Source organism: Montipora capricornis, chromosome 11 (assembly GCF_036669925.1).
Source record: "Montipora capricornis isolate CH-2021 chromosome 11, ASM3666992v2, whole genome shotgun sequence".
Lineage (NCBI taxonomy): Eukaryota > Metazoa > Cnidaria > Anthozoa > Scleractinia > Acroporidae > Montipora > Montipora capricornis.
Genome location: NC_090893.1, coordinates 14,029,432 through 14,049,708, shown reverse-complemented (window position 1 = coordinate 14,049,708; position 20,277 = coordinate 14,029,432). Strand labels below are relative to the sequence as shown.

Below are 20,277 nucleotides of genomic sequence, written 5' to 3'. Positions count from 1 at the left end.
GAGCCCAGTTCAGTCAACATAGTCGGAAGGTGGGAGGAGCCGCCGAACATTTGATTGACGGTAGCGAAAAACGCATTTAGAATAGAACTTTATTTTAACGAGGGTGAAGTACATTAATTACTGGTCACCCAGTAGTTTTCATAATGCCCCTCCTACAATTAAAGTAATAAAACATATCGATTAATTAATCAACTACCTTTGTGATCGACCAACTAAATTTACATAATGAACCGCTAATATTACAATATTGATTAATTAACTATTAATAAAACTAAAAAGTTTTACAAATCTTAAAATGACCAGTAAAGGAATTCCTGCTACGGTAAAGTTTAAATAAGTAGTTTTTAAAATTAGTATGGGAGAGTGACCCAATTTTGGCATCAAGAGTGTTCCAGAAACGGCAAGCGCTTGAATGAAAGGTTCTAAGGCCAGAGTTCCTTTTACAGGCTGGTGTTGTCACATTGTCATTAGAAACAGATCTCGTGTTATAATTATGGACTAGCCCTAACTTTTAGCTTTGATTCTTTCCCTCAATCCGCCATCCACACACTCAACATTTCCCTAAATTAACCGCTTTAGTAGAGATTACCATTTCAGTTTGTAAGGAGATTCTTGCTGCAGCACCGAAATCATACCACAAACGTTGCCAGTCTAGTGCTGTTTTGACTTCAAACAACCAATCGATAGAGATAGCCTGTTATTAGAGATTAACGCAGGCGTCCAAAAAATTTCATTCTTGTGTATTCATTTAAATGCACATCAGGTCTTCCCTCATACGACAATACTGCAAGAAATCGAGCCTTTTTGCCGTGAATAGGTGTAACACGATGCATTGAGTTGTGCCCACAAAACATCATGAGCGTTCCAGGAAGAAAACCTTCAACTTGTTTTGTCCCAAGATCTGAAATGTCTTTTCCAGCTTGTGAAGCTAACAGCACACTCCTTACCAACTCAAAGTTTTCGTTTTCTTCAGATCTGTGTAGTAATAAAAGACAAATGATTTTGATTTTTGTTTATGCTACATTAAGGCAGCGTTTACACCAGCGCGGTTTAACTTGTAAGCAATGCTGAAACTGCAGTTTTCAGGGACGAACGCGGTTTCACATCAACACTAGTACTGTTTCATGACTTCGAAACCGCGTCAAAATCGATGCGGTTTGGGACTGTTTACACGGAACCGTATTAGCCAGAAAATCAAAGTCGTGATGGTATAAGCGAGCGCTGCATTACCAATTCAAAATGGTGAATTTAGCAAGTAATGCAGCGCTCGCTTATATACCATCACGATTTGGATTTTCTGGCGAAAACGGTTCCGTGTAAACACTTCCAAACCGCATTGATTTTGACGCGGTTTCGAAGTGTTGATGTGAAACTGCGTTCGGGAAACGCTGCCTAAATTGTTGGGACAGTGAAGTCAATAAAGCACAAGCGGACAACGTTCTCCTCCCTCCCCCTCCCTCCTTACAATGTTGACTTGTACCCGGAAAACTCCAGTTTTACCATTGCTTAGGATGGTGGGGAACACTTGAGACGCCACTAAACTGAGGAGGATGCTTAGACAATCATGAACTGGAGGTACAACTTTGATAAAAGCGATGTTTGCGCGAATTATTAAAGATGTCCCAAGAAATTTTTGCCACGATTGTACCTTAAAGATGGCCTGAGGGTAAGTCACTTTAAAATAAACGAGATTCGTAGAATGAATTTTACAACGTTATCTTCTTTATCAGTGCTTTGATGGCGAAAAAGCCCCTGATCATAAGAATTTCAAAATCCAGCACAGGGACAGTTGCTTATTCAGAGGTGGAACAGAGAGTTCTTGGAACTAACTCCTCAATTAAAATGCGGCGAGGCCCGGAAGTAGGGAGCTTTAGCAACGACAACGGCGACGGCAACGAGAACGTCACAAATTTGCATATTCAGTGGGCAAAAACAATAGCTTTGCACGCCCCGCACGTGCGTTTTTCATATTTGTCCATTTCTTTGCCGTCGTCAGCGAAGCAACAACGTGAAATAACCAAGTTTGAGGTGTTACGGAGAACGTCAGCACTTGGAGATAAATTTTCATTTTTCTCCCCTAAATTTAGCGCCGCTCGTAACGGTTTCATTCCTGAAGGACCGCCACACCTTTGTCATATTAAAAATCTTGGAATAGTCGCGAGGTGATCACAATAACTTGAATTTATGTTTTTACATGACGTTCTCGTTGCCGTTCCCGTCGTCGTTGCTAAAGCTCTCTAGTATCTAACAAACGACGCGAGAGAGAAACACAGGTCCAGGGGCCTGTTTCTTGAAAGTCGCGAAAACTTTTCGGACCCGAAAAGCCATTTGTGAAACTGCCAACCGCTTGTTTTGGAGAGCCGATCATTTAACGTGTTTTCAAGGTAACAAAAGGAAAGATAACTGTGAAGTTTGACGACTTATATCCCCTCCGTTCTTGAGATACAAAGGGATTATTGTAACACCCGAAAATGGCCTGTAAAGTTTCGGGACTGTCGGGAAACGGGCCCCTGATTAGAACAGGAATAGGGAGCAGAAATAGGGAGTTTAAAAACGACGAAGGCAACGGCAACGACAACGTCACAAATTAGTAATATTATTGGTTAAAAGAACCAAAATGCTTGTGCGGCACGCATTTGTGTAAATTTCTCTCCCGTACTCGTCAAAACTACTTCGTTAAATGACCAAATTTAAGGTTTCGACGACAACTGCGGTGAATCTTTCAGTCTCACTCTTTACCTCAAGTCCGTCCGTACCAATCCAGTTATAGGACACTTCGCCCATATTGTATCATACAAACAAGATGGAATATTCATGAACTACTTAAATAAGCTCAAAGTTATGTTTTGAAGTGACAGTATGGAGTTTAAGAAACCACGATGGCTACGGCGACGAAAACGTCACAAAGCAGGAACATGATTGGTCAAAAAAGAAAAAAATAATCGTGCTGCACGTGCGGCAAGCACCTCCGTGCATTTATTCGCCGTACTCCACAATTAAAACAACAACGTGAAATCACCAAATTTAGGGTTTTTACGACAACGTGGGCAAACTACAGTGAATCTTCCAGTCTCACTCTTTACTTCAAATCCGTCCGTACCAATCCAGTTGTAAGACACTTCGCCCATATTGTATAATATAAACAAGATGGAATAATCATGAAATACTTAAAATAGCTCAAACTTGTATTTTGAAGTGATGATTTCGTCGCCGTAGCCGTCGTGGTTTCTTAAACTCCCTAATAATGGATAGGCCAAACAATAATCTTATTCGTCGTCTGGCTAATTTTAGTCATTTGACTGATATTAAAAGTGTTCAACCTGTGCATGGATCACTTGTGGTTGTGGCTTGTCTTAAAATTGAAAGAGAGAAAGTTCACTTCTGCTCTTACGTTCAGTTTTGCTTAATTCCTCAGTGGCGTAATTATATGGTTCCAATCATTTCCGTTGAGAATTGCTTTAAATTCTCAGTCACAAATTCAGTTTAGTTACTTGAACTTTTGGTTGTAGTTTGTAACCAATATCTATCTCTTTTATATTCCGCTGGACAAGCACCCAATAGCGCGAACGAAAACATGCATAATACATTCTTTTTCGCCATGAAAAAGCCGCGTAATTTTCAAGCCATAAAGTGGGTGACATGTTTAGACAGGATAACTGAAGATGTCCGAGATTTCCACACGGATTATGCGTCTTTAGTATATGGCAAGCAATTCTCAGGCCAAATGAATTACTGATTGGCCGGTTTTTGGTCGTAATGATACAGTACGGACCATTACCATGGAAACCGTTCTGTATTTTTTCTTCAAGTTAAGGGAAACACAAAACACTTTTGAAACAAGAAGAAATTAATTTTCAAACCACAACAGTACAATTATAGCAAGCGGAATTTAATTTTAAATGTAAAAGGTTACCGTTCAAAATTCGCTGATGGAAAACGAAGATTACGAACATTCACCAAGTGGAGAAGTGTCTGATCGCTAAAAGAAGCGATGCCATATAATAAAAAACTTACTAAATTCACTTGTTCGGGACCATACTGGGGTATATTGGCCCGCGATGCCACGACATTGGGCCAATATTCCCCAGCACGGCCCTCACGCTTGGTTAGTAAGAGGTTATTACACTATGAGCATGCATAGATGCATAATTCATGTCGACGGATTATGCATCTCCAGTATAAAAACGGCCAATGCCTAGGCTGTAATGGCTCAAATTGTTACGAGATCATTGCGCAAACGTGAGAATCACGTCCTATTCGTGACACTCTCATTCTCGTACCTAAGTCTGCGAATGACCCGAGGATCTGGGAAACTCTATGAAGGAGAACATGTGCCATAGGGTTCTTATGGCCAAAAATTGGCTGTTTGAACCATACGGCGCCGGCTCACTAGTGCTAACATGAATGCACCAATCAGAGACGCTTTTCATTGTTCTTGACGAAAACCAATGAGAAGACAATTTGTTTTAGGGTTCCCCAGAGCTCTTCTCTCCCTCAGTCATATGCAAAAGAGAAGAGCTCTGGGGTCGAGATTGGTGACACTCTACGAAGGCTTGTCAATCAAACTCAGGAGCCATGATGTCTATCTTTAATACCTGGTTGCGGGAATATATTGAAAATGCCCTCCGCCTTCTGGCGATTGCAAGAGAAGGGTAACAGCGAATTCTCCACGATCGAAATGCCAGTTAAGTTGATCATTTTCTCTGTAGACATGAACATTCAACGCGCCGAGTGCATCAGCTGTCCGATATAACACTTTCTTGTTCAGCAAAAGTCGGACAAAATTGGTCATTTCTGTCGACATAAACAGCATGTTGAGAGGAGTGCTTTCCTTCAGTTGATCGTGTGTAACGCAGGTCTTTGATGACCGAGAAATAATTTGTCCCGGGTGCTCCGGCCCCTTCGATGGGTCATCTTTGAAGTCTTCTAAATAAACGTTGTGGTTGCTTATTCCACGAAATGCATTTGTCAAAAGCTGCTCCGTATCGGAAATGGTTTCTTCAATGGCTGATGGAAGCATGAAGTTTGGAAGCAAAGCAATTCCGTTGTTTCGTAACTCCAGTTGCGCTCGCGAAATCACTTCTTGGAGAATCATGCTATCGGTATCTCCAATCGGATATGCAGAATAATCGATAATTTTCGCAAGATCATTGGCCATTTTTGCGAAAGGAAAATCGTGGTCTCAGTGAAAGTTAAACACCTACGAAACACATCGTGGTCATCCCCTATCTCCCCTCCCTGGATGAAAGACATCCTCGTCCTAGTCTTTTTCCAGAATACAAGATGGCGGAATCTGATGAAGAGGTCGATGTTGAGGACATTTCTGATGGGGAACAAATTTCTCATTTACGAGATGCGGCCGGGGGATATTTTAAAGACAGCTGGTATGATTTCATATCGGTCTTTCGATTATAATTTTTTCGTTCAATTAAGGATGTAAAAGCTTTTTTTAAAACAGTCTATAATTATATTGTTTGATATTTGTATGAAATGCATATGATCTGTCTTGTGAAGGGCATTTGCTTCAAAGAGCGTGATAAATGTTTTTAATCTGCATTTTTTTGGGTGTAGGTACGATAACGAAACAGGAAATCAAAGTTATTTACACCCTTCCAATTGCTCATTTGTCTCTGATTATTGCGATCCGAATTCGTGGCTTTTGGATTCAAGCACGGTATGACGTCTGTTTCATTAATTTAAGCTTATTGAGGCTTAGTTACAGCTTGTTTATGCTAAGATATATATAATAAACTATTTTATTTTGCTGATCAATCCTTACTGTCAATTTAAAGTACATTGATTAAACGCCTATCAGACAACTATCGTGAAGGCAAACGCGATCAACAATAGTTAAGAGTTCTCTTAATTTAAATTAAGTCATTTTTTTTATGGATTTTATGTTAAATTTTGTCAAGATTTTATTAACATGGATGTATATTGGCAGTGCTCGAAATTAAAAAAAATTCCAGGTTGTCCCTGTTTCAAAAGCCGGGCAACCAAACCAGTGAATTTATGTTGCCCTGATAAATCCGTGGTTAACCCACTATGAAACCCCCTACGATTAACTGCACTCTGTGTTGAGATGCAATCTCATACAGTGTAGCTATGGTCTGGGTTTAAGTTTTCCATTACCTACATGTTTGTGATTTTCCTATCTGACAATGATTTGTAAAAGCCATGGATATTCAAAACACAAAAAAATGCTCAGTAGAGGCAAATTTAAATATTATTAAATTATTGTTATTATCAACTCCACGCTACTATCGGACATTGGCAATAGAATTTAAGCAACATGTAAGTCGGGTGCTGCTTGTGATTAATTCATTTTCTATAGGGTGTTTTCACTCACGTGATCAGTAACCTTGTTTTTTTCACCGAAATGAAAGAAAACGTTTGCGTGATAATAGAGCTCAATTCCCAGAGGATTAGTTGGGTACACCAACATGGCCGCTGTGACGTCGTGTGAAAACACTCTACTTTTGGTTAGGTTGTCCGTTGTTTTTTCCTCGGGCAACCAGGCTTTAAATTCTACCAAAAACAGGTCGCCCTGTAAACTTTCTGGTCATCTGGGACGACCGCTAATTTCAAGCACTGTATTGGTCCATCTCAAGAACTTTTTTGCGCTAGGTCTGGTCGTTGGATTCTTGTACTGATGACAAAAGTAGAGCAGCAATTGAAAAGATGATTCTAGAGGAACAGTATCCTTTAATTGTTTATAGAAGAATTAGCCACTAGAGTACTATATACTAAGACACAGCGTGCCACTTCTTTCTGTTCTTCTGTGAGTGATTGGAGGTAGGGACCCCTCGTCTGCTAATTTTTTTTAGGAGCAATTAAAAGAGAATCCTCATCCACCAGGGCCGGTTGTTCAAAAGCCAATTAAAAGTAAATTATTGCAGATTAAAAATTAACTAAGGAGTTTATTTCTGTACTCCCAAATGCTGTTCAATGCTGATATCTGGCAAAACTTTACATTAGAAGAAGTCAATCTTGAAAGACAAAAATAAGCAAAAGAAACTTTCACCAAAAAGTTAAAAACATGAAAACAAAAGTAACTTATGCTAATCGTGGATTATGGTAATCAGTCTTTGAACAACCAGTCCCAGATTTGCGGAACATCTCCTTCCCATGGGTGGTGGGGGTAAGGATACTTACCGCCACCCATCTGTTCCAACGTAATATAATTCTAGCGAGGATGGCCGAAATGATTGCTGACACTTGCCAAAGGTGCCACATCAGACTCTGGAGGACAGGAAGGCCTGCTTAGAGTAACATCCTAATGCTCGGCTGAAGCTCAAGGTTGCCCAATCAGATGAGATTAAAAAACAATGTAGAACACATGCAAAGAGAGTCAAAGTGCTATAGCCAAAGTGTGAGATTTAAAATTAAGAAATAAGGTACAATTAGTGTACCTTTCACTTGCTTTGAGGAAAACACTTTCCATGCATTTTTCTTGCCTGAACACCTAAAGTTATGAATAGTAAAATTAGCAGTTGTTTGTTAGAAGCATGACAGAAAAAGAAGCAGAAGTTAGAACATGTTACAAGCAGTTTCACAGACTGCTTTACTGAGCTGTACATTCTGTTTTTTTCTTTCACTTCAAAGCTTTATATGAAAAAATTAACACTAGACCAATGGATTCTTATTACTAGCTTGCATGGTTATGGAGGAGATTATGAGGAGAAATGGCAAAACATGTTGCTGTATTTTGGGAGATTTAGTTTAGTGTCTTTCAATACTTTTATGAGAAATTTGCCAAGATTAGGTGAGATTCCTTGATAGAATCTAGAATGTATTCTTACAGATCAATGCCATCCAAACAAGACAGATCTTCAACAGGTTAGTATCGAGAAAGGTTGATGTAAAGAGGATGAGATAATTTTTGTATGAAAATGAAGACCCTTACAAACCATTGACATGCAAATGCCCTTTGTTTTCACAGTTTTTCGACTCTGGATGTTGTTTCAATTTAAATCATTTGTGTTTTGAAACATTAATAATGCACTTCTTTATTAGTCCTCTACTGTGTCATTTCACAACCATAATATGTTCATATCTGTCACATCGAGGAATAGGATTTATTTCTTATTACATAAATTTTCTTCCTATTTTTAGGAATCAGAAAAGGCAAACAGTCCTGCATTGGAAGGTAATGTATGCTTAAAGTGCCTGCCACCGCAGCAAACTTTTCTGCTCTATTCCACTTTATTCTCTGAAATCATCACAAATATCCTGTACATTATGTTGTTTTTAGAACTTTTGCATTTAAAATTCACTTTTTAAATTTGCTTTGAGAGACGGAAAAAGTGATTTAACCCTTTCATCCCTAAAGAGTCCCCATCGTCTAGCGTTAGACAGAGTAAAATCTACATATATATATGTCACTCTTAGGACGGAAAGGGTTAACCCATTGGCCCTCAAGGGGTTGATCCCCATTGACGAGTAAAATTGTCAGGCATTAGACAGAGTAAAATAGTAACTATGGCCGGTTTAGGTCGGTTTAGGGGTGAATAGGTTAATTAATACCGGGTTGATGACTACTTTGCATTTTGCTGCAAATTAAATTTGCGACATCAACCGGGTATGGAACCCATTCACCTTCATTTGTCGGCTAGCAAATGGCCGTCAGATTAGAACCCATGACCTTTGCGATACTAGAGCAATTTTCTACCAAGTGAGTCATACAGCCACACTTCATTCAGCGAGTCCTTCACAGGAACAAATGAGCCCAAGAAAATGACCTGCTTTCGACTGTGTGGCTTCATAGCATTGCAGTGGTGTTGCAGAGGTCTTTGGTTTCAATCCCGTTGGAGCCTGCTCCTGAATTTTTCAGACGTCAGTAAAAAGTAACAATTGCTTCAGTTGTCGAGCAAATTGCAAGAATCACTTGTCTCATTCGTCTATAATTAACCTGCACTTCAAATATACATTCATTTAAGGACGGTGCCTACTAATTCAACAATATTTTTGCCCCAGTTTATGATTACTGGTATGGAGGAAATGTAGATCTTAACAAGTGTTATTGAAATCCAAAAATAAAACTATACAATTTGCAACCACATATTTTGCAAAGATAGTTCATAAATAATATTTGCAAAAAGCTTTAAAATACAAAGCAATGTATAGTGTTCTCTCTCAAATTGAATCTTTTAATTTTCAAAAATGTTTGGTTACCCCCAGTTTTCTTTTTTGGATAGCAAGAAAGAGTACTTACTAAGATCTACTTTCTCCGCACAGTTTTAAACTGGGCAAAAATATCCCCGCATTTGTAAGCATTAAGGAAAGTATATTTACGAGCCTAGTGGCCCATTAGAGCCAGATCTTATCCCAGTTTCTGTAGCGTGAAGCGACTAGGCGTATTTCTACAATGTACTCCCCCCTGGATGGGATGCTAGTCCAACGCAGGGTTACACCCAGCATTAAATTTGCCGATATCCATTTATACACCTGGGCCCGGTTGTTCGAAAGCCAATTAACTTAATCCAGGATTAGCGTAAACTTTGGTTTAATTTTTTCAACTTTTCAGTGCAAGTTTCTTTTGATTATTTTTGGCTCTCAAGATTGACTTCCTCTAATGTAAAATTTTGCTAAATATCAGCGTTGTACTACATTTGGGAGTAGAGAAATAAACTCCTTTGTAATTTTTTAATCTGGGATTAGCGTTAATCGGCTTTTGAACAACCGGGCCCAGAATAGAGAGAGGCACTGTGAGAGAAAAGCGTCTTGCCCGAGAACACAACACAATGTTCTAGGCCAGGGCCCTGAACCCGGACCACTTGGTTCGGAGTCGAGCGCACTAACCATGAGGCCACCGCATCTTCCACATTAGTAAGCATTAGTAAGCATTACCGATAGGAAATCCGAGTATCTCGAGATGCGCAGAATGTATGTGCAAATAACAATAGTAGGCACTGTCTTTAATTTACACAGTTTATTGATTAAGATCAGTGGCAGTCTTGAGACCCAGGGGACCCAAGATTAATGTACCAGGAAAGTTCCATGTTCAGATCCTCAGCTTTACTTCAAAACAGCCACCTGACCGACCTCCTACCAGTTAATAATTAACAACTATTCGCTGAAGTGGAGGTCGCTAGTGGTGGATATTTGCGGCGAGATAAATATTCACCATTAGCCACCAACAACTGAGGTGAATAGCTGTTTTAGTATAAAATCATAGGGAAGATATATGTTTACAAACATTGCTTTTGTTATTCAAATTTGCCAACCACAGAAGACCACAAAAGACTTTTTGTTTCGACAGCCAATGGGACTCTGGTTGGCATATTAATGACAAAAGGTGATGACGTCAACGGTATCTTCCCTATACTAAAACAGTGCGATAACATAGCACAAAAAGTTGAATTTAACTCATTTATTCCTGAACTGGTTGCTTAGGCATCCAAAGCCCTTAAACTTTAACGACATTTGCAAGAAAGCGATTGCTTGCTTTGTAGGTGGTCTATTTTATGAGTTAAGAAAAAGCAAAAAAGAAGTAAAATAGCTTCAAATTCTTGTGCCTGTAGACGTCTTCTGTTGGAGGATACGGGGCAGTATGCAGCTATTGCAATGGCTCTCGGGATTGGCTCAAAAAACAATGGACCAAAACAAACAACCAATCAACGATGGACCCTAACCCTAAAAGCAATAGAGCTGCGTCCTATAGGGATCCAATGAAATCAGAGGTTTGAAAGAGCTGCGTCCTATCACGCCATTTCAGAGATCAGTTGAGCCAATTTTGAAAGCTAGCATTCTTTTTGGGTTGAGTGATGCAAAGAAAGGTTGCCTAACGCTAACCCTAAACCCAATGAGTGCTTCAGCGCTAGAAGACTAGACACTTAAATAAAGTTCCTTTCCTTTCTTTTCCTTTCCTTTCGTTTTATAGCTTGAATTCAATGGTTTCCTTTGCTTGGGAGGTCAGACTTAATGTTTCTAGTTACTCTTTAGGGAACTTTCCTCAACTCACAGAAAACCCTGGACAACAGATGAACAAGAATTGTTTGAAGAGGGCTTGGTATGTACATCCTTTTTAATGTTGCATTGGTGACCAGCCTCTTCAACCCCTTCCAACGTTTTCCTGAGATACTTATTCAAATTCCGGGATGGAAACAATGCTTGCGCCCTCCCATCAACTTTTGCAAATGATTGATCAAAGCAAGAAGATCTTTTGGTCTCCAAAGATCTGGCTAACAGGTTTGCACAGTTTTCCCCAGGGTAATTACCCTCGTTCCAGCAGCAACTAGACCAGCACAAACTGCTCATGGTCTAATTAAGATGTACATGCTTATTATCTTTGAATATTCTAAGGCACCGCAATAATATATCCAAAAACAGGGATCTTTGTTGGAGTCGATTTCGCAAAGTTACTAACTGTAAGATTCTGTATCTCTTCGTTCTTTTTAGAAACTGTATGGGCGTAGCTGGACCAAAATAGCAAACATGATCGACACTCGGACATCTGTTCAAGTCAAGAACTATGCCAAGCAGTATTTTAGGCAAAAGGTACTGATACATCTGTAACTATTCGTTTTGGGAAAGTCTGGTTCTTATTGAAACTTTATGAAGGAGCTGTTCAAATCGTGCCATGATTCGGAAGAGCGTTGCGCATTGGGAGCGCGGTCGTCTTCCAGTGCGCGTCACGGGCATTTAGTAATACGGGCTAATAACAGTTCATGCGTCAGAAGACGTTGAGATGCAGCGCTTTGCAACAAACGATTCCTAGCGCAAAAACTGAGAAAGACTTCATGATTTTTGTTAGTGTGTACCACACAAGTCAATAGTTCTTTCCGCTCATACTGATTGGCTAGCTCAGAGGTGGGTAGCAAGTACTCCCATATTCCAGCACTTGGGAGAGTCCCTTTTTGACTTGGCTGTTTCTGCTGAGATAGCCTCATACACCACATGCCTTTTTAGAGACATCACCGCCAAGCCGGCCGCTTCTGCTGCAGAGAACAGAACAGCCACAACACCGGGGACTTCATCCCCTACTCTTTTCGAATGGTGTGTAGGTACTTTAACGTCCCACAGGGAACCCATGAACATAGAAGATATTTGTGAGACGGGGCTCTACGGTAAATATATTCCTTATCCGAGAAGACTTGAAAGTCTATCCATTTGCAGATCAAATTACAAAGGCAGCACTTTTCTCCTCGGTTATTTTAAGATCCTGAGTGTTGATCTGGCCGGGATTCGAACCCGCAACCTCCCGCGTGACAGCCCGATGCTCAACCAACCGTTACGTCATCGCCGCAGTGTTGGTCATCGCCGCTCTCTCTATAGAGAGAGAGAGAGAGAGAGTTTAGAAGTGACCAAGGACGGACAACCCCCTGAATGACATTTTCATTGGAAGACAAACTTTTTATGCCCTGAGCGGGATTTGAACCCACGTCCCCCTGATTACCGGTTGGGTGTGATCACCACTACACTATCAGAGCAACCATGCCGGCCACATGGCCGATCTGGATAGTCAGTGGGAATTTTCTACGTGGTTCTCCCGGGCCACATAATCTCATATATTCTGTATACAAGGCTAAAAGTTAAAAAATTAAAATATTCAACCAAACGTTTTCGGCTGTTTGCCATCATCAGGGTGATTACCCTGATGATGGCAAACAGCCGAAAACGTTTGGTTTGAATATTTTAATTTTTTAACTTTTAGCCTTGTATATAGAATATATTTTACTAAGCGAACATTATGGACAAAGTATCTCTCATTAGCTCCTTTTTTTCGTCCACCAATTAGAACATTACATTATTGTTATCTGTCTTTCTGACATTTTCCGTTTGCTATAAAGGCGATGCTTAAATCTCTCTAATTTGTTGGCAACGTCGAACGCGCGGCCCAACGAGTAAACAATATTGGCCAACATTAATCGAAGGATGAAGTGTCGGATAAACGTCATGCAACATGAGATGCTGAACCACGCTCTGTCTCCCACCTGTTGTGGTTCTTTAAATGCCTACTTCCTACTGGGTGGGGAACCTTGTAATAGACTGGCACACTGTCTGAGGTAAAAATCGCATTTCCTTCTAGTTCCTTGGTGCGACAGATACTGGAATATTTTCCGGCTTTTACGCGCGTGAGCCCTCTGTATCAAGAATCACTGCTTGTTATTGAGTCTATTTGTCATTTCTTTGCATCTTGCAGAACAAGAACCCTCTAAAGTCCCAAGAGGAAGTTTCCCAAGGAATAGACATACAGTGCGATGATTCATTTGTGCTCGCTAACCTGGAGGAGGTTACACATAACAGGGTTTCAACTGAAGACGGACTTAATAACGAGATAACAGCGGTTACACTGGATGACTCAAAAGATAACCATGAGTGCGAGTCCGACGAAGATGTTGAAGTTGATATCGACGGATCGGACAGCGACGAGCAAAGTAACTTAATTCCAGGTCAAACTGCTTCGTGTCCTGAGGATGTTTATTCTGCTCTTGTTAAGGCTGCAGCAACCGCAGAAGATCTTTCGGTAAGCCAAATCAGTCTTGAGGCAATCATATAGGCACCCTCGTGAGTCAAGGGTGCCTCGCCTCCCTCTTTCGCCTCTTTTTGGAGCTGTAGCAGCCACGGCGAAAAACCTTTCATTGCCACATTGCTACAGTCTCAGACATAATTAGTTGGGACACTTCGTGCCAAAATCTTCTGTTCCCTTCTCGTGCGTTCCCTGCCCCTCTCAATGTTGTTTATCGCAGTTCAGTCACCAAATCTTTCACACCAGCATTGAGAGGGAAGGAAGAGGCAGAAGTGTCCCATCAATTATGTCGGAGACCGTAGGTATCCACGCGAGGAAGCCTTGCCTGCTAAATGGCTGTAGCAGCGCAAGACAATCTTCGAAGAAAAAGTCTCGAGTCTTGAAAGCTCCTCTTGTTATAGCTGCAGCCACTGCAGGAAATCTTTCGTTAGGTGTACACAGTCCGGATGTCATCCTCAGGACAAAGAGCGCGCGAGTAAAAGCAAAGATGGTCTCGCTCCCCGTCCTCTCTTTGACACGTTACACGTTCCAAAACTCGCGTTCCTTTTTTTCTTTTTTTGCTTGTTGCGATAACCATTTCCTAGGTTACATATTACTACAGCATTACTGAACTATCAAAAGTTGGCTTGAGTTGACATTTTGCGCTGTTTTTTAGGGCTCAACGAAAAAGCAAAACGGCAAGTACAGCCATGCGCACGGAAGTCTTAGGAATGTCCCTCCGGAGAACACTCCCGCGATTTCAGTGCACTTAGAAGAATGTGCATCTGTGACTATTTGCCACGATTCTGGGACCGTAAACCAAGCGGACACAGAAAAAGCTTCCTATTCGTCATATATGTCTCCAGAGCAAAATTCTTTTGAAGAATGCAAATCTAAAGAGAAGGAAAACAGTACTATGGACAACACGGATAAGTGTGACATTATATCTGAAGTTTCAAACGAAAAAGACGACTGCGTGGTTGTTTTGAGTTCCGAGTTCCCGTTTCGTGGTGATACGAATGAGAGCGATCCTCTCGCACAGATTGTTAAAAACGGTTCGCCGATAGCAAATCACGTTTCAAATTCCCCGTGTTGCGTGACGCGTGACACCTGTCACGCCTCGTCAGCTGACACGTTTATCAACGAACGTACCGATGAGAACATTTCTTTTGAACCTGGACGCACTGCTGCTGAGAGGAACTGGAGTCCAGTTAGTTGCGGTGGCGTGACATGCTCGGAATCTATTCAACCCTGCGACCGAGAGCACCCTGAGGCGAGCTCTGTAAATCAGAGTATTTCTCATGAGGAAATCGTAATAGACAGGAATGCTATTCAAGATGTAGAAAAAGAACACAATATGGAATTTTTCATGGGAAGAACTCTCAAGACACCAGAAAGATACATGAAAATCCGAAACTACATTCTAGATATGTGGGGAAAAACGAAACCATGTTACCTTTTTAAAACAGCAGTGAGGAGCGGCCTTCGAAATTGTGGCGATGTTAATTCAATTGGGCGAGTTCATGCTTTTTTAGAAGACATTGGAGCTATAAACGAGGGATGTCTCGATAGACCCGTCCCTCGGGTCCGACAACAGGACGAGGTTGCTGATGAAAAAGCAAATGTGCAGTTGGAATCTTGGGTAAATTCACTAAGACCCAGGAAGAAACGGCCGAGGAATAACAATGAGGACTGGGTCGACTTAAGTCAACCGGAAGGAATGACAATTGAGGTAGCCATTTTGTCTGTTTTGCCTGTTGGAAACTTAGAGGGAAAATATACTTCGTAAAACGTTGACTCCCGTGCAACTAGGCGTGCTTTCCGTTTGAAGAGGAATAGCCGGCAGGAAATTCCTCTAGATAAAATAGTACTCATTTCCGGAAGGGAAATGAGCAGTGCCATTTGACGTAAACCTCTTTTGATGCAAAGTACTCCACTGATTCTATACTTCTTACTGTCCGAGTTCGAGTTCGAGATCCGTACTGATGCTTACGGATGCGGACCGGGGTTTTCTCTGTTGATTTATGGCTCAAGCGCCAGGTGGGCGGGTCTTGAATCAAAGGAAAAAATGCAAATAGTGCAGTGACGTACCATTCATTTCAATACATACAAGGAAATATGAATACCCCTGAAGTTATAAGTTCTTATCTTTTTTTTCCCGTTTCGTTGAGCAAGTGAGACCTTGGGTGGCAACGAAATTTCTGAGTGTTTGCTGTTTGTAGTTAGTGAAAGAAATTACTTAAATGATTTCTTTCGTTTTTCAAAAGCGATCGTAAACCCCTTAATCAACTTATCACAAGTGCTTCGCCTTTTTCTTGCAAATTCTCTTCCTCTAAGGAAGCTCATTGACGTTAACTTTGTTTTCTTCTCAAGAAAAATTGTTCATCTTCAATTAGTGATATAACTTTCTTTATTTTAGCACTTGTTTCCTGAGGAAAGAGCCTCACAAGAGGGAGCCCCAAATAATAGAGGTCCCACATCAGCTTCCCGAAAAAGGCCCTCGCGAAGTAAAACATCGTACGATCCCTTTCTACTGGTTCCCTGTCGTAAGTTTCTTTCTCCCAGTGCCGTGCCCTTCGATGTTCTTATCCAATCGGAGACCTTGATGGTGATGGACGCACATGCGCACATGTCAACTACGGAAGTGATTGGTTTATTAGGTGGAAATTATTCCCATGAATCGAGACTGTTGAAGGTAAGAACAACTCAATTTCCTTTTTGAAATAAACTTCGAATGCGTGTTTTCTAACACCCAAATAATAATAATAATAATGACTTTATTAAGACATTCTTAAATTTACAATATATAATCTAATAAAATGCTAAAAATGATATTCACAATCTTAATCCGTATAAATAATAAAATAATAATAATGTTAATAATAATACTAATTATCATTATTATTATTATTATTATTATTATTATTATTATGATTATGTCTCATTACTACTATTATTATTATTATTATTAGTAGTAGCAGTAGTAGTAGTAGTAGTAGTAGTAGTAGTAGTAGTAGTAGTATTGTTTGACATTTAATGGCCGCTCCTCGGAAAACAGATCTTTTACTTCTCAATTTTGCCGTCAGCCAAGAATGAGAGAGCCGGATCGAGAAAAAGACATCGTCGAAGACTCACTCTATTGACAATGCTTTAGACCATATTCGTATTCTCAGTATTGGACTGGAACTAGCTTGCATTAGCCTCCATTGCAAGCTAGTTCCAGTCCAATACTGACAATACGAATATGGTCTATTTGTTTAGCTGTACTTAATGCAAAGTACGAGTTTGATAGTTTGACCTTGAAGTCTTTCACGAAACTGGATGTTCTGAATCGCGTGTTTCTGTGGCATCACTTTTTCCAGGAAGCTAGCTCTTTCCAGATGTTATTTTACGGCTAGTGAATAGTCTTCTGTTCGAATATAACCTTTAAAGTCTCTTCAATCGCGTACTACGCGAACAAACTATTAAAAGTTCAAGAGGAAGAGATTTGGTTTTTTTGGATAATAGTGGCAATGAAAGACCTTATCAAGGGCCAGATAAAAAGAGCAAAAAGAGTACATCACTCAACTTTCTCACCAGGTTTCAAAGGCAATCCCATGCCGGAGCCTTAGTACGGGCCTTCAGTGTGAAATGGACCCTGTATCCCAAACCCAAGCCTTGGAAGACTTGGCTCATCGAGGATTGTTCGTGGTGGGCTGGTACCACTCGCATCCTACATTTTTGCCGATTCCCTCTCTACGCGATATTGAAACACAGACAAAATTCCAAGTAAGTTGACAGTTACTTAATTATCCCTATCAGGCTGGGTGTAACATTAATTAGCTATGAAGTGGGAACAAAACCCGCTCACACAAAGCAGGAGTCCGTTAATAGGAGCGTACGACTTCATTGTATCTGTGAAACGCGTTTTTACATACCGAGTTATTTTTAGATTGATGTTCCCGCGAAACAAGACCTTTCCAGCTAGAGTGAGTTTCAATCAGGTGTCGTAAAACCAAAACCAAAGTAATTACTTTGGCCAACCAAAACTCGAAGTAATTACACGTAACCGACACAAAGCGCGGGAAAGTGTGCACGCGAGAGCTACGATTGGTTTGGTTTCACTTCTGATTGGTTGAAAAAGTGGCGCGAGAACTTTGAACCAATCACCGAGTGAAGTAATTCAGAACCAAAGTAATTCGCTTATTACTTTCGACCTCAATTGAAAACCGCTTTAAGTCTGGGATTGAGAATGGTCACTCGTGTAAGCCAAATGCTATTTATGACCTCGTTTAAAAATCACTGGTTTTCATCCACGTGATGAGACGGCCATATTGGTGTACAAAACAATAGAAAATGGTTCCACAAGTTTCTGCATAATAACAGAGTCTTATTTCGTTGTTCTTTACACCAACATGGCCGCCGTGACGTCACATGAAAACCCCCAATAGCTCGATATGTAAAAATGCCGTAACCTGATATTGGACCTGATATTGGAGTTGTATGATCCTGGCTCCTGCACAAAGATTGCCTTCGACTAGGTAATGCACCAACGATTCATCCACGCTCTGCTCCCTCCTTTCCTGTTTTTGCCCGTAGCCTGAAGGCCTGCCACGTGACTCAGAATACGTCTCTCGCGTTTCTATCGTTAAACCATTGATTAGAACTCGCCTTGCAGTTGATTTAACGCTAATGGGCCAGGATTAAAATAAATAAGTAAATAGGCATTCATTCAGTCAGTCAATAAACACACGTGCTATGCAGCTATCTCAAATTTGAAAATTTCCTTCATTTACTTTAGGAATGGTTTGGAAAAGGAGGTGCGCCGTTCATTGGCATCATCGTTAGCCCGTACAATTACAGTAATTCATCCAACCAATCACAGATAAGATGTCTGACAGTTAGTGACGAGTGGGAGTCCGCTGGTCAGTACAGGTTGCCTTACCAGTTTGACTATGGTGTGTATGAGGACGAGGCCGACGAAGATGATTCGTTAGAACAGATCAGAAGTATTGCAGACGACTACCGGACATATCCCTTGTAAGTAATACTTTGTTCCCTTCATCTTACACCAAGTTCGTTGAACGCGGAGGGCGACGTCCTCGACATTATAAATTTGAGTCTTCATTTGTCGGAAACGATCGCCGAACCTCGCAGAAATCTGGGCCATGTGGTGAAAAGAGAAACATTGACGACTTTTACGGTATGTCCGCGACTATCTCAAGCGATTTTGATTTCTACGATATTTCAGCTTTCAGAAGTCGCCAAAGTTTGAAACAGCAGGTAAAAGGTGAAGTCACCATGGTCTTTATTAATAAGTTTACCATCATGTATCCGTTGAGTGATCGCCATTCAAGTAATCATCAATTTCGATCTCTTATTCAAGCGAGTACGGTATATGTAATTTTGTAAAAGGTACTACTTTTTACAAAATTACATTGTTATTCATTTAACCTTGGCATGGGTCAATCAGTTTGGTCCACACAGTGCCACGCCCCTCTCACCTCTCTCACCAGCTTTGGCCAATCACAACAGTCACAGACGTTGATATGGACCAATCAGAACGCAAAGAAAATACATGTATCCGGCGCCAAGGGCGGGAAAATGCGCTCGAGCCAATCACGATTATTTGTGCTTTTCCTCCGATTGGCTGAAAATGTGGGGCCACATTTTTAAGCGAACCACCGAGCGAAACAATGAGAGTCCGAAGCAATCGGGAAGGAACTTTCGGCTCTCAACAAATGACGCTTTATATTGTTATTTTTCTCATTTTACAGTCGTGTCCAACTAAACAGACGGGTTGAGTGTTCTAGCGACTCGAATCTTCTGGACAAGTTGATGGATTCCCTTCGATCACGACTCACTCTCCCTGGGAATGAAAGAAGAGAAGATTTCCTGAAAAGGATAAAGGAAACAATCGCTGAAAATATCCAACCATATCATCCAGATAAGACAACTGAAAACTCGATGCAGGGTAATCCTAGAGAAAGCCAAGGTCCTCCTTGTGCAAAGTAATTTGATAACAACGAATAGCTACAGCAGGAGTTTATGGGTAAAATTTTCGGTAAATTTTTGTGGTAATTAAGCGAGCGTGGCGGGTGAATGTCCATGACTCTTTATTTCCAAGTTAGAACGAAGACGCGTTTTGGCTTCAAAACTGTAGTTAAAGTTCATTTGTCTCATGTTGTACCATGAGTTGGAGTTGCTGGTCGACGAGGACAAATTCTTATGTTACTTCAGGTTGTGTTTTAGAATTTAATCACCAGAGTGAAGCGCGTGTCCAAGATAGAACACGTTTTCCACTCCCTTGTAAGCCAGTAAAGTAACGCACCTTCCTGGATAGTTTTTATTTTTCTACTCTGTTAAATCAATTGGCTGTGGATCTGGCAATGTGTAACCAATTTCCGTAAAATAGTAAAAATTCCCGTGGATCCAGCGCTGAGGACAAAAGATGTTCAGTTTAGAATGTCGTGCTCTGTGATACGAGTTTGTTCTTAAAGTGCCTGTCACCTCAACACACTTTTCCACTTTATCTATATCGTCAAAAATACATCGTGTTGTCTTGAGAACTTTTTGATTGAAATTTCACAAATCGAAAGTGGTTCAGCGTTGTTTGTACTCTTATCGACAACGTTATTCCTCATCACAGTGGTCAAATGTTGTGGACTCAAGAGGCGCATCCGAGTGAGTCCACAACAAATTTTGACCACTGCGATGACGAATGTCGTTGTCAATAAAAGTACAGACAACGTTGAATCACTTTCGATTTGTTTTTTACCACAATATTCAACGCCAAAGAAGTGTTTATTTCTGGCGTGACCAAAATAGTCTATAACTATCTCGCGATA

General features: G+C 40.7%; 2 protein-coding genes across 2 annotated transcripts in view; one reads left to right on the top strand and one right to left on the bottom strand.

Moving 5' to 3' along the window:
- The window catches only part of LOC138023859 (uncharacterized), a 6,183-nt gene extending 921 nt beyond the window's left edge, over positions 1–5,262 (bottom strand). Inside the window, exons 1-2 of the mRNA XM_068870943.1 lie at positions 4,596–5,262; positions 1–975 (exon numbers count right to left, since the gene is read on the bottom strand). The exon at positions 1–975 is cut by the window's left edge and continues 921 nt beyond it. Of these exons, the coding sequence (XP_068727044.1) occupies positions 708–975; positions 4,596–5,158 (831 nt within the window). The 5' untranslated portion in view covers positions 5,159–5,262 and the 3' untranslated portion in view covers positions 1–707. The remainder of the gene's footprint in view (positions 976–4,595) is intronic.
- LOC138023858 (deubiquitinase MYSM1-like) lies at positions 5,165–19,584 on the top strand. Its single transcript, XM_068870941.1, has 13 exons — positions 5,165–5,384; positions 5,572–5,674; positions 6,628–6,698; positions 7,790–7,839; positions 8,116–8,149; positions 10,945–11,011; positions 11,401–11,499; positions 13,145–13,468; positions 14,127–15,182; positions 15,870–16,145; positions 17,030–17,218; positions 18,231–18,469; positions 19,207–19,584. The coding sequence occupies exons 1-13, from the start codon at positions 5,284–5,286 to the stop codon at positions 19,442–19,444; spliced, it is 2,847 nt and encodes a 948-aa protein (XP_068727042.1). The 5' UTR covers positions 5,165–5,283; the 3' UTR covers positions 19,445–19,584.
- The last annotated feature ends 693 nt before the right edge of the window (positions 19,585–20,277 follow it).

Bases quoted from the DNA above. Each gene is read 5' to 3' on its own strand.
- LOC138023858 (XM_068870941.1), top strand. From the start codon at position 5,284: ATGGCGGAATCTGATGAAGAGGTCGATGTTGAGGACATTTCTGATGGG. The intron at 5,385-5,571 runs GTATGATTTCAT...TTTTGGGTGTAG, and splicing joins GGATATTTTAAAGACAGCTG to GTACGATAACGAAACAGGAA. The intron at 11,012-11,400 runs GTATGTACATCC...CGTTCTTTTTAG, and splicing joins AATTGTTTGAAGAGGGCTTG to AAACTGTATGGGCGTAGCTG.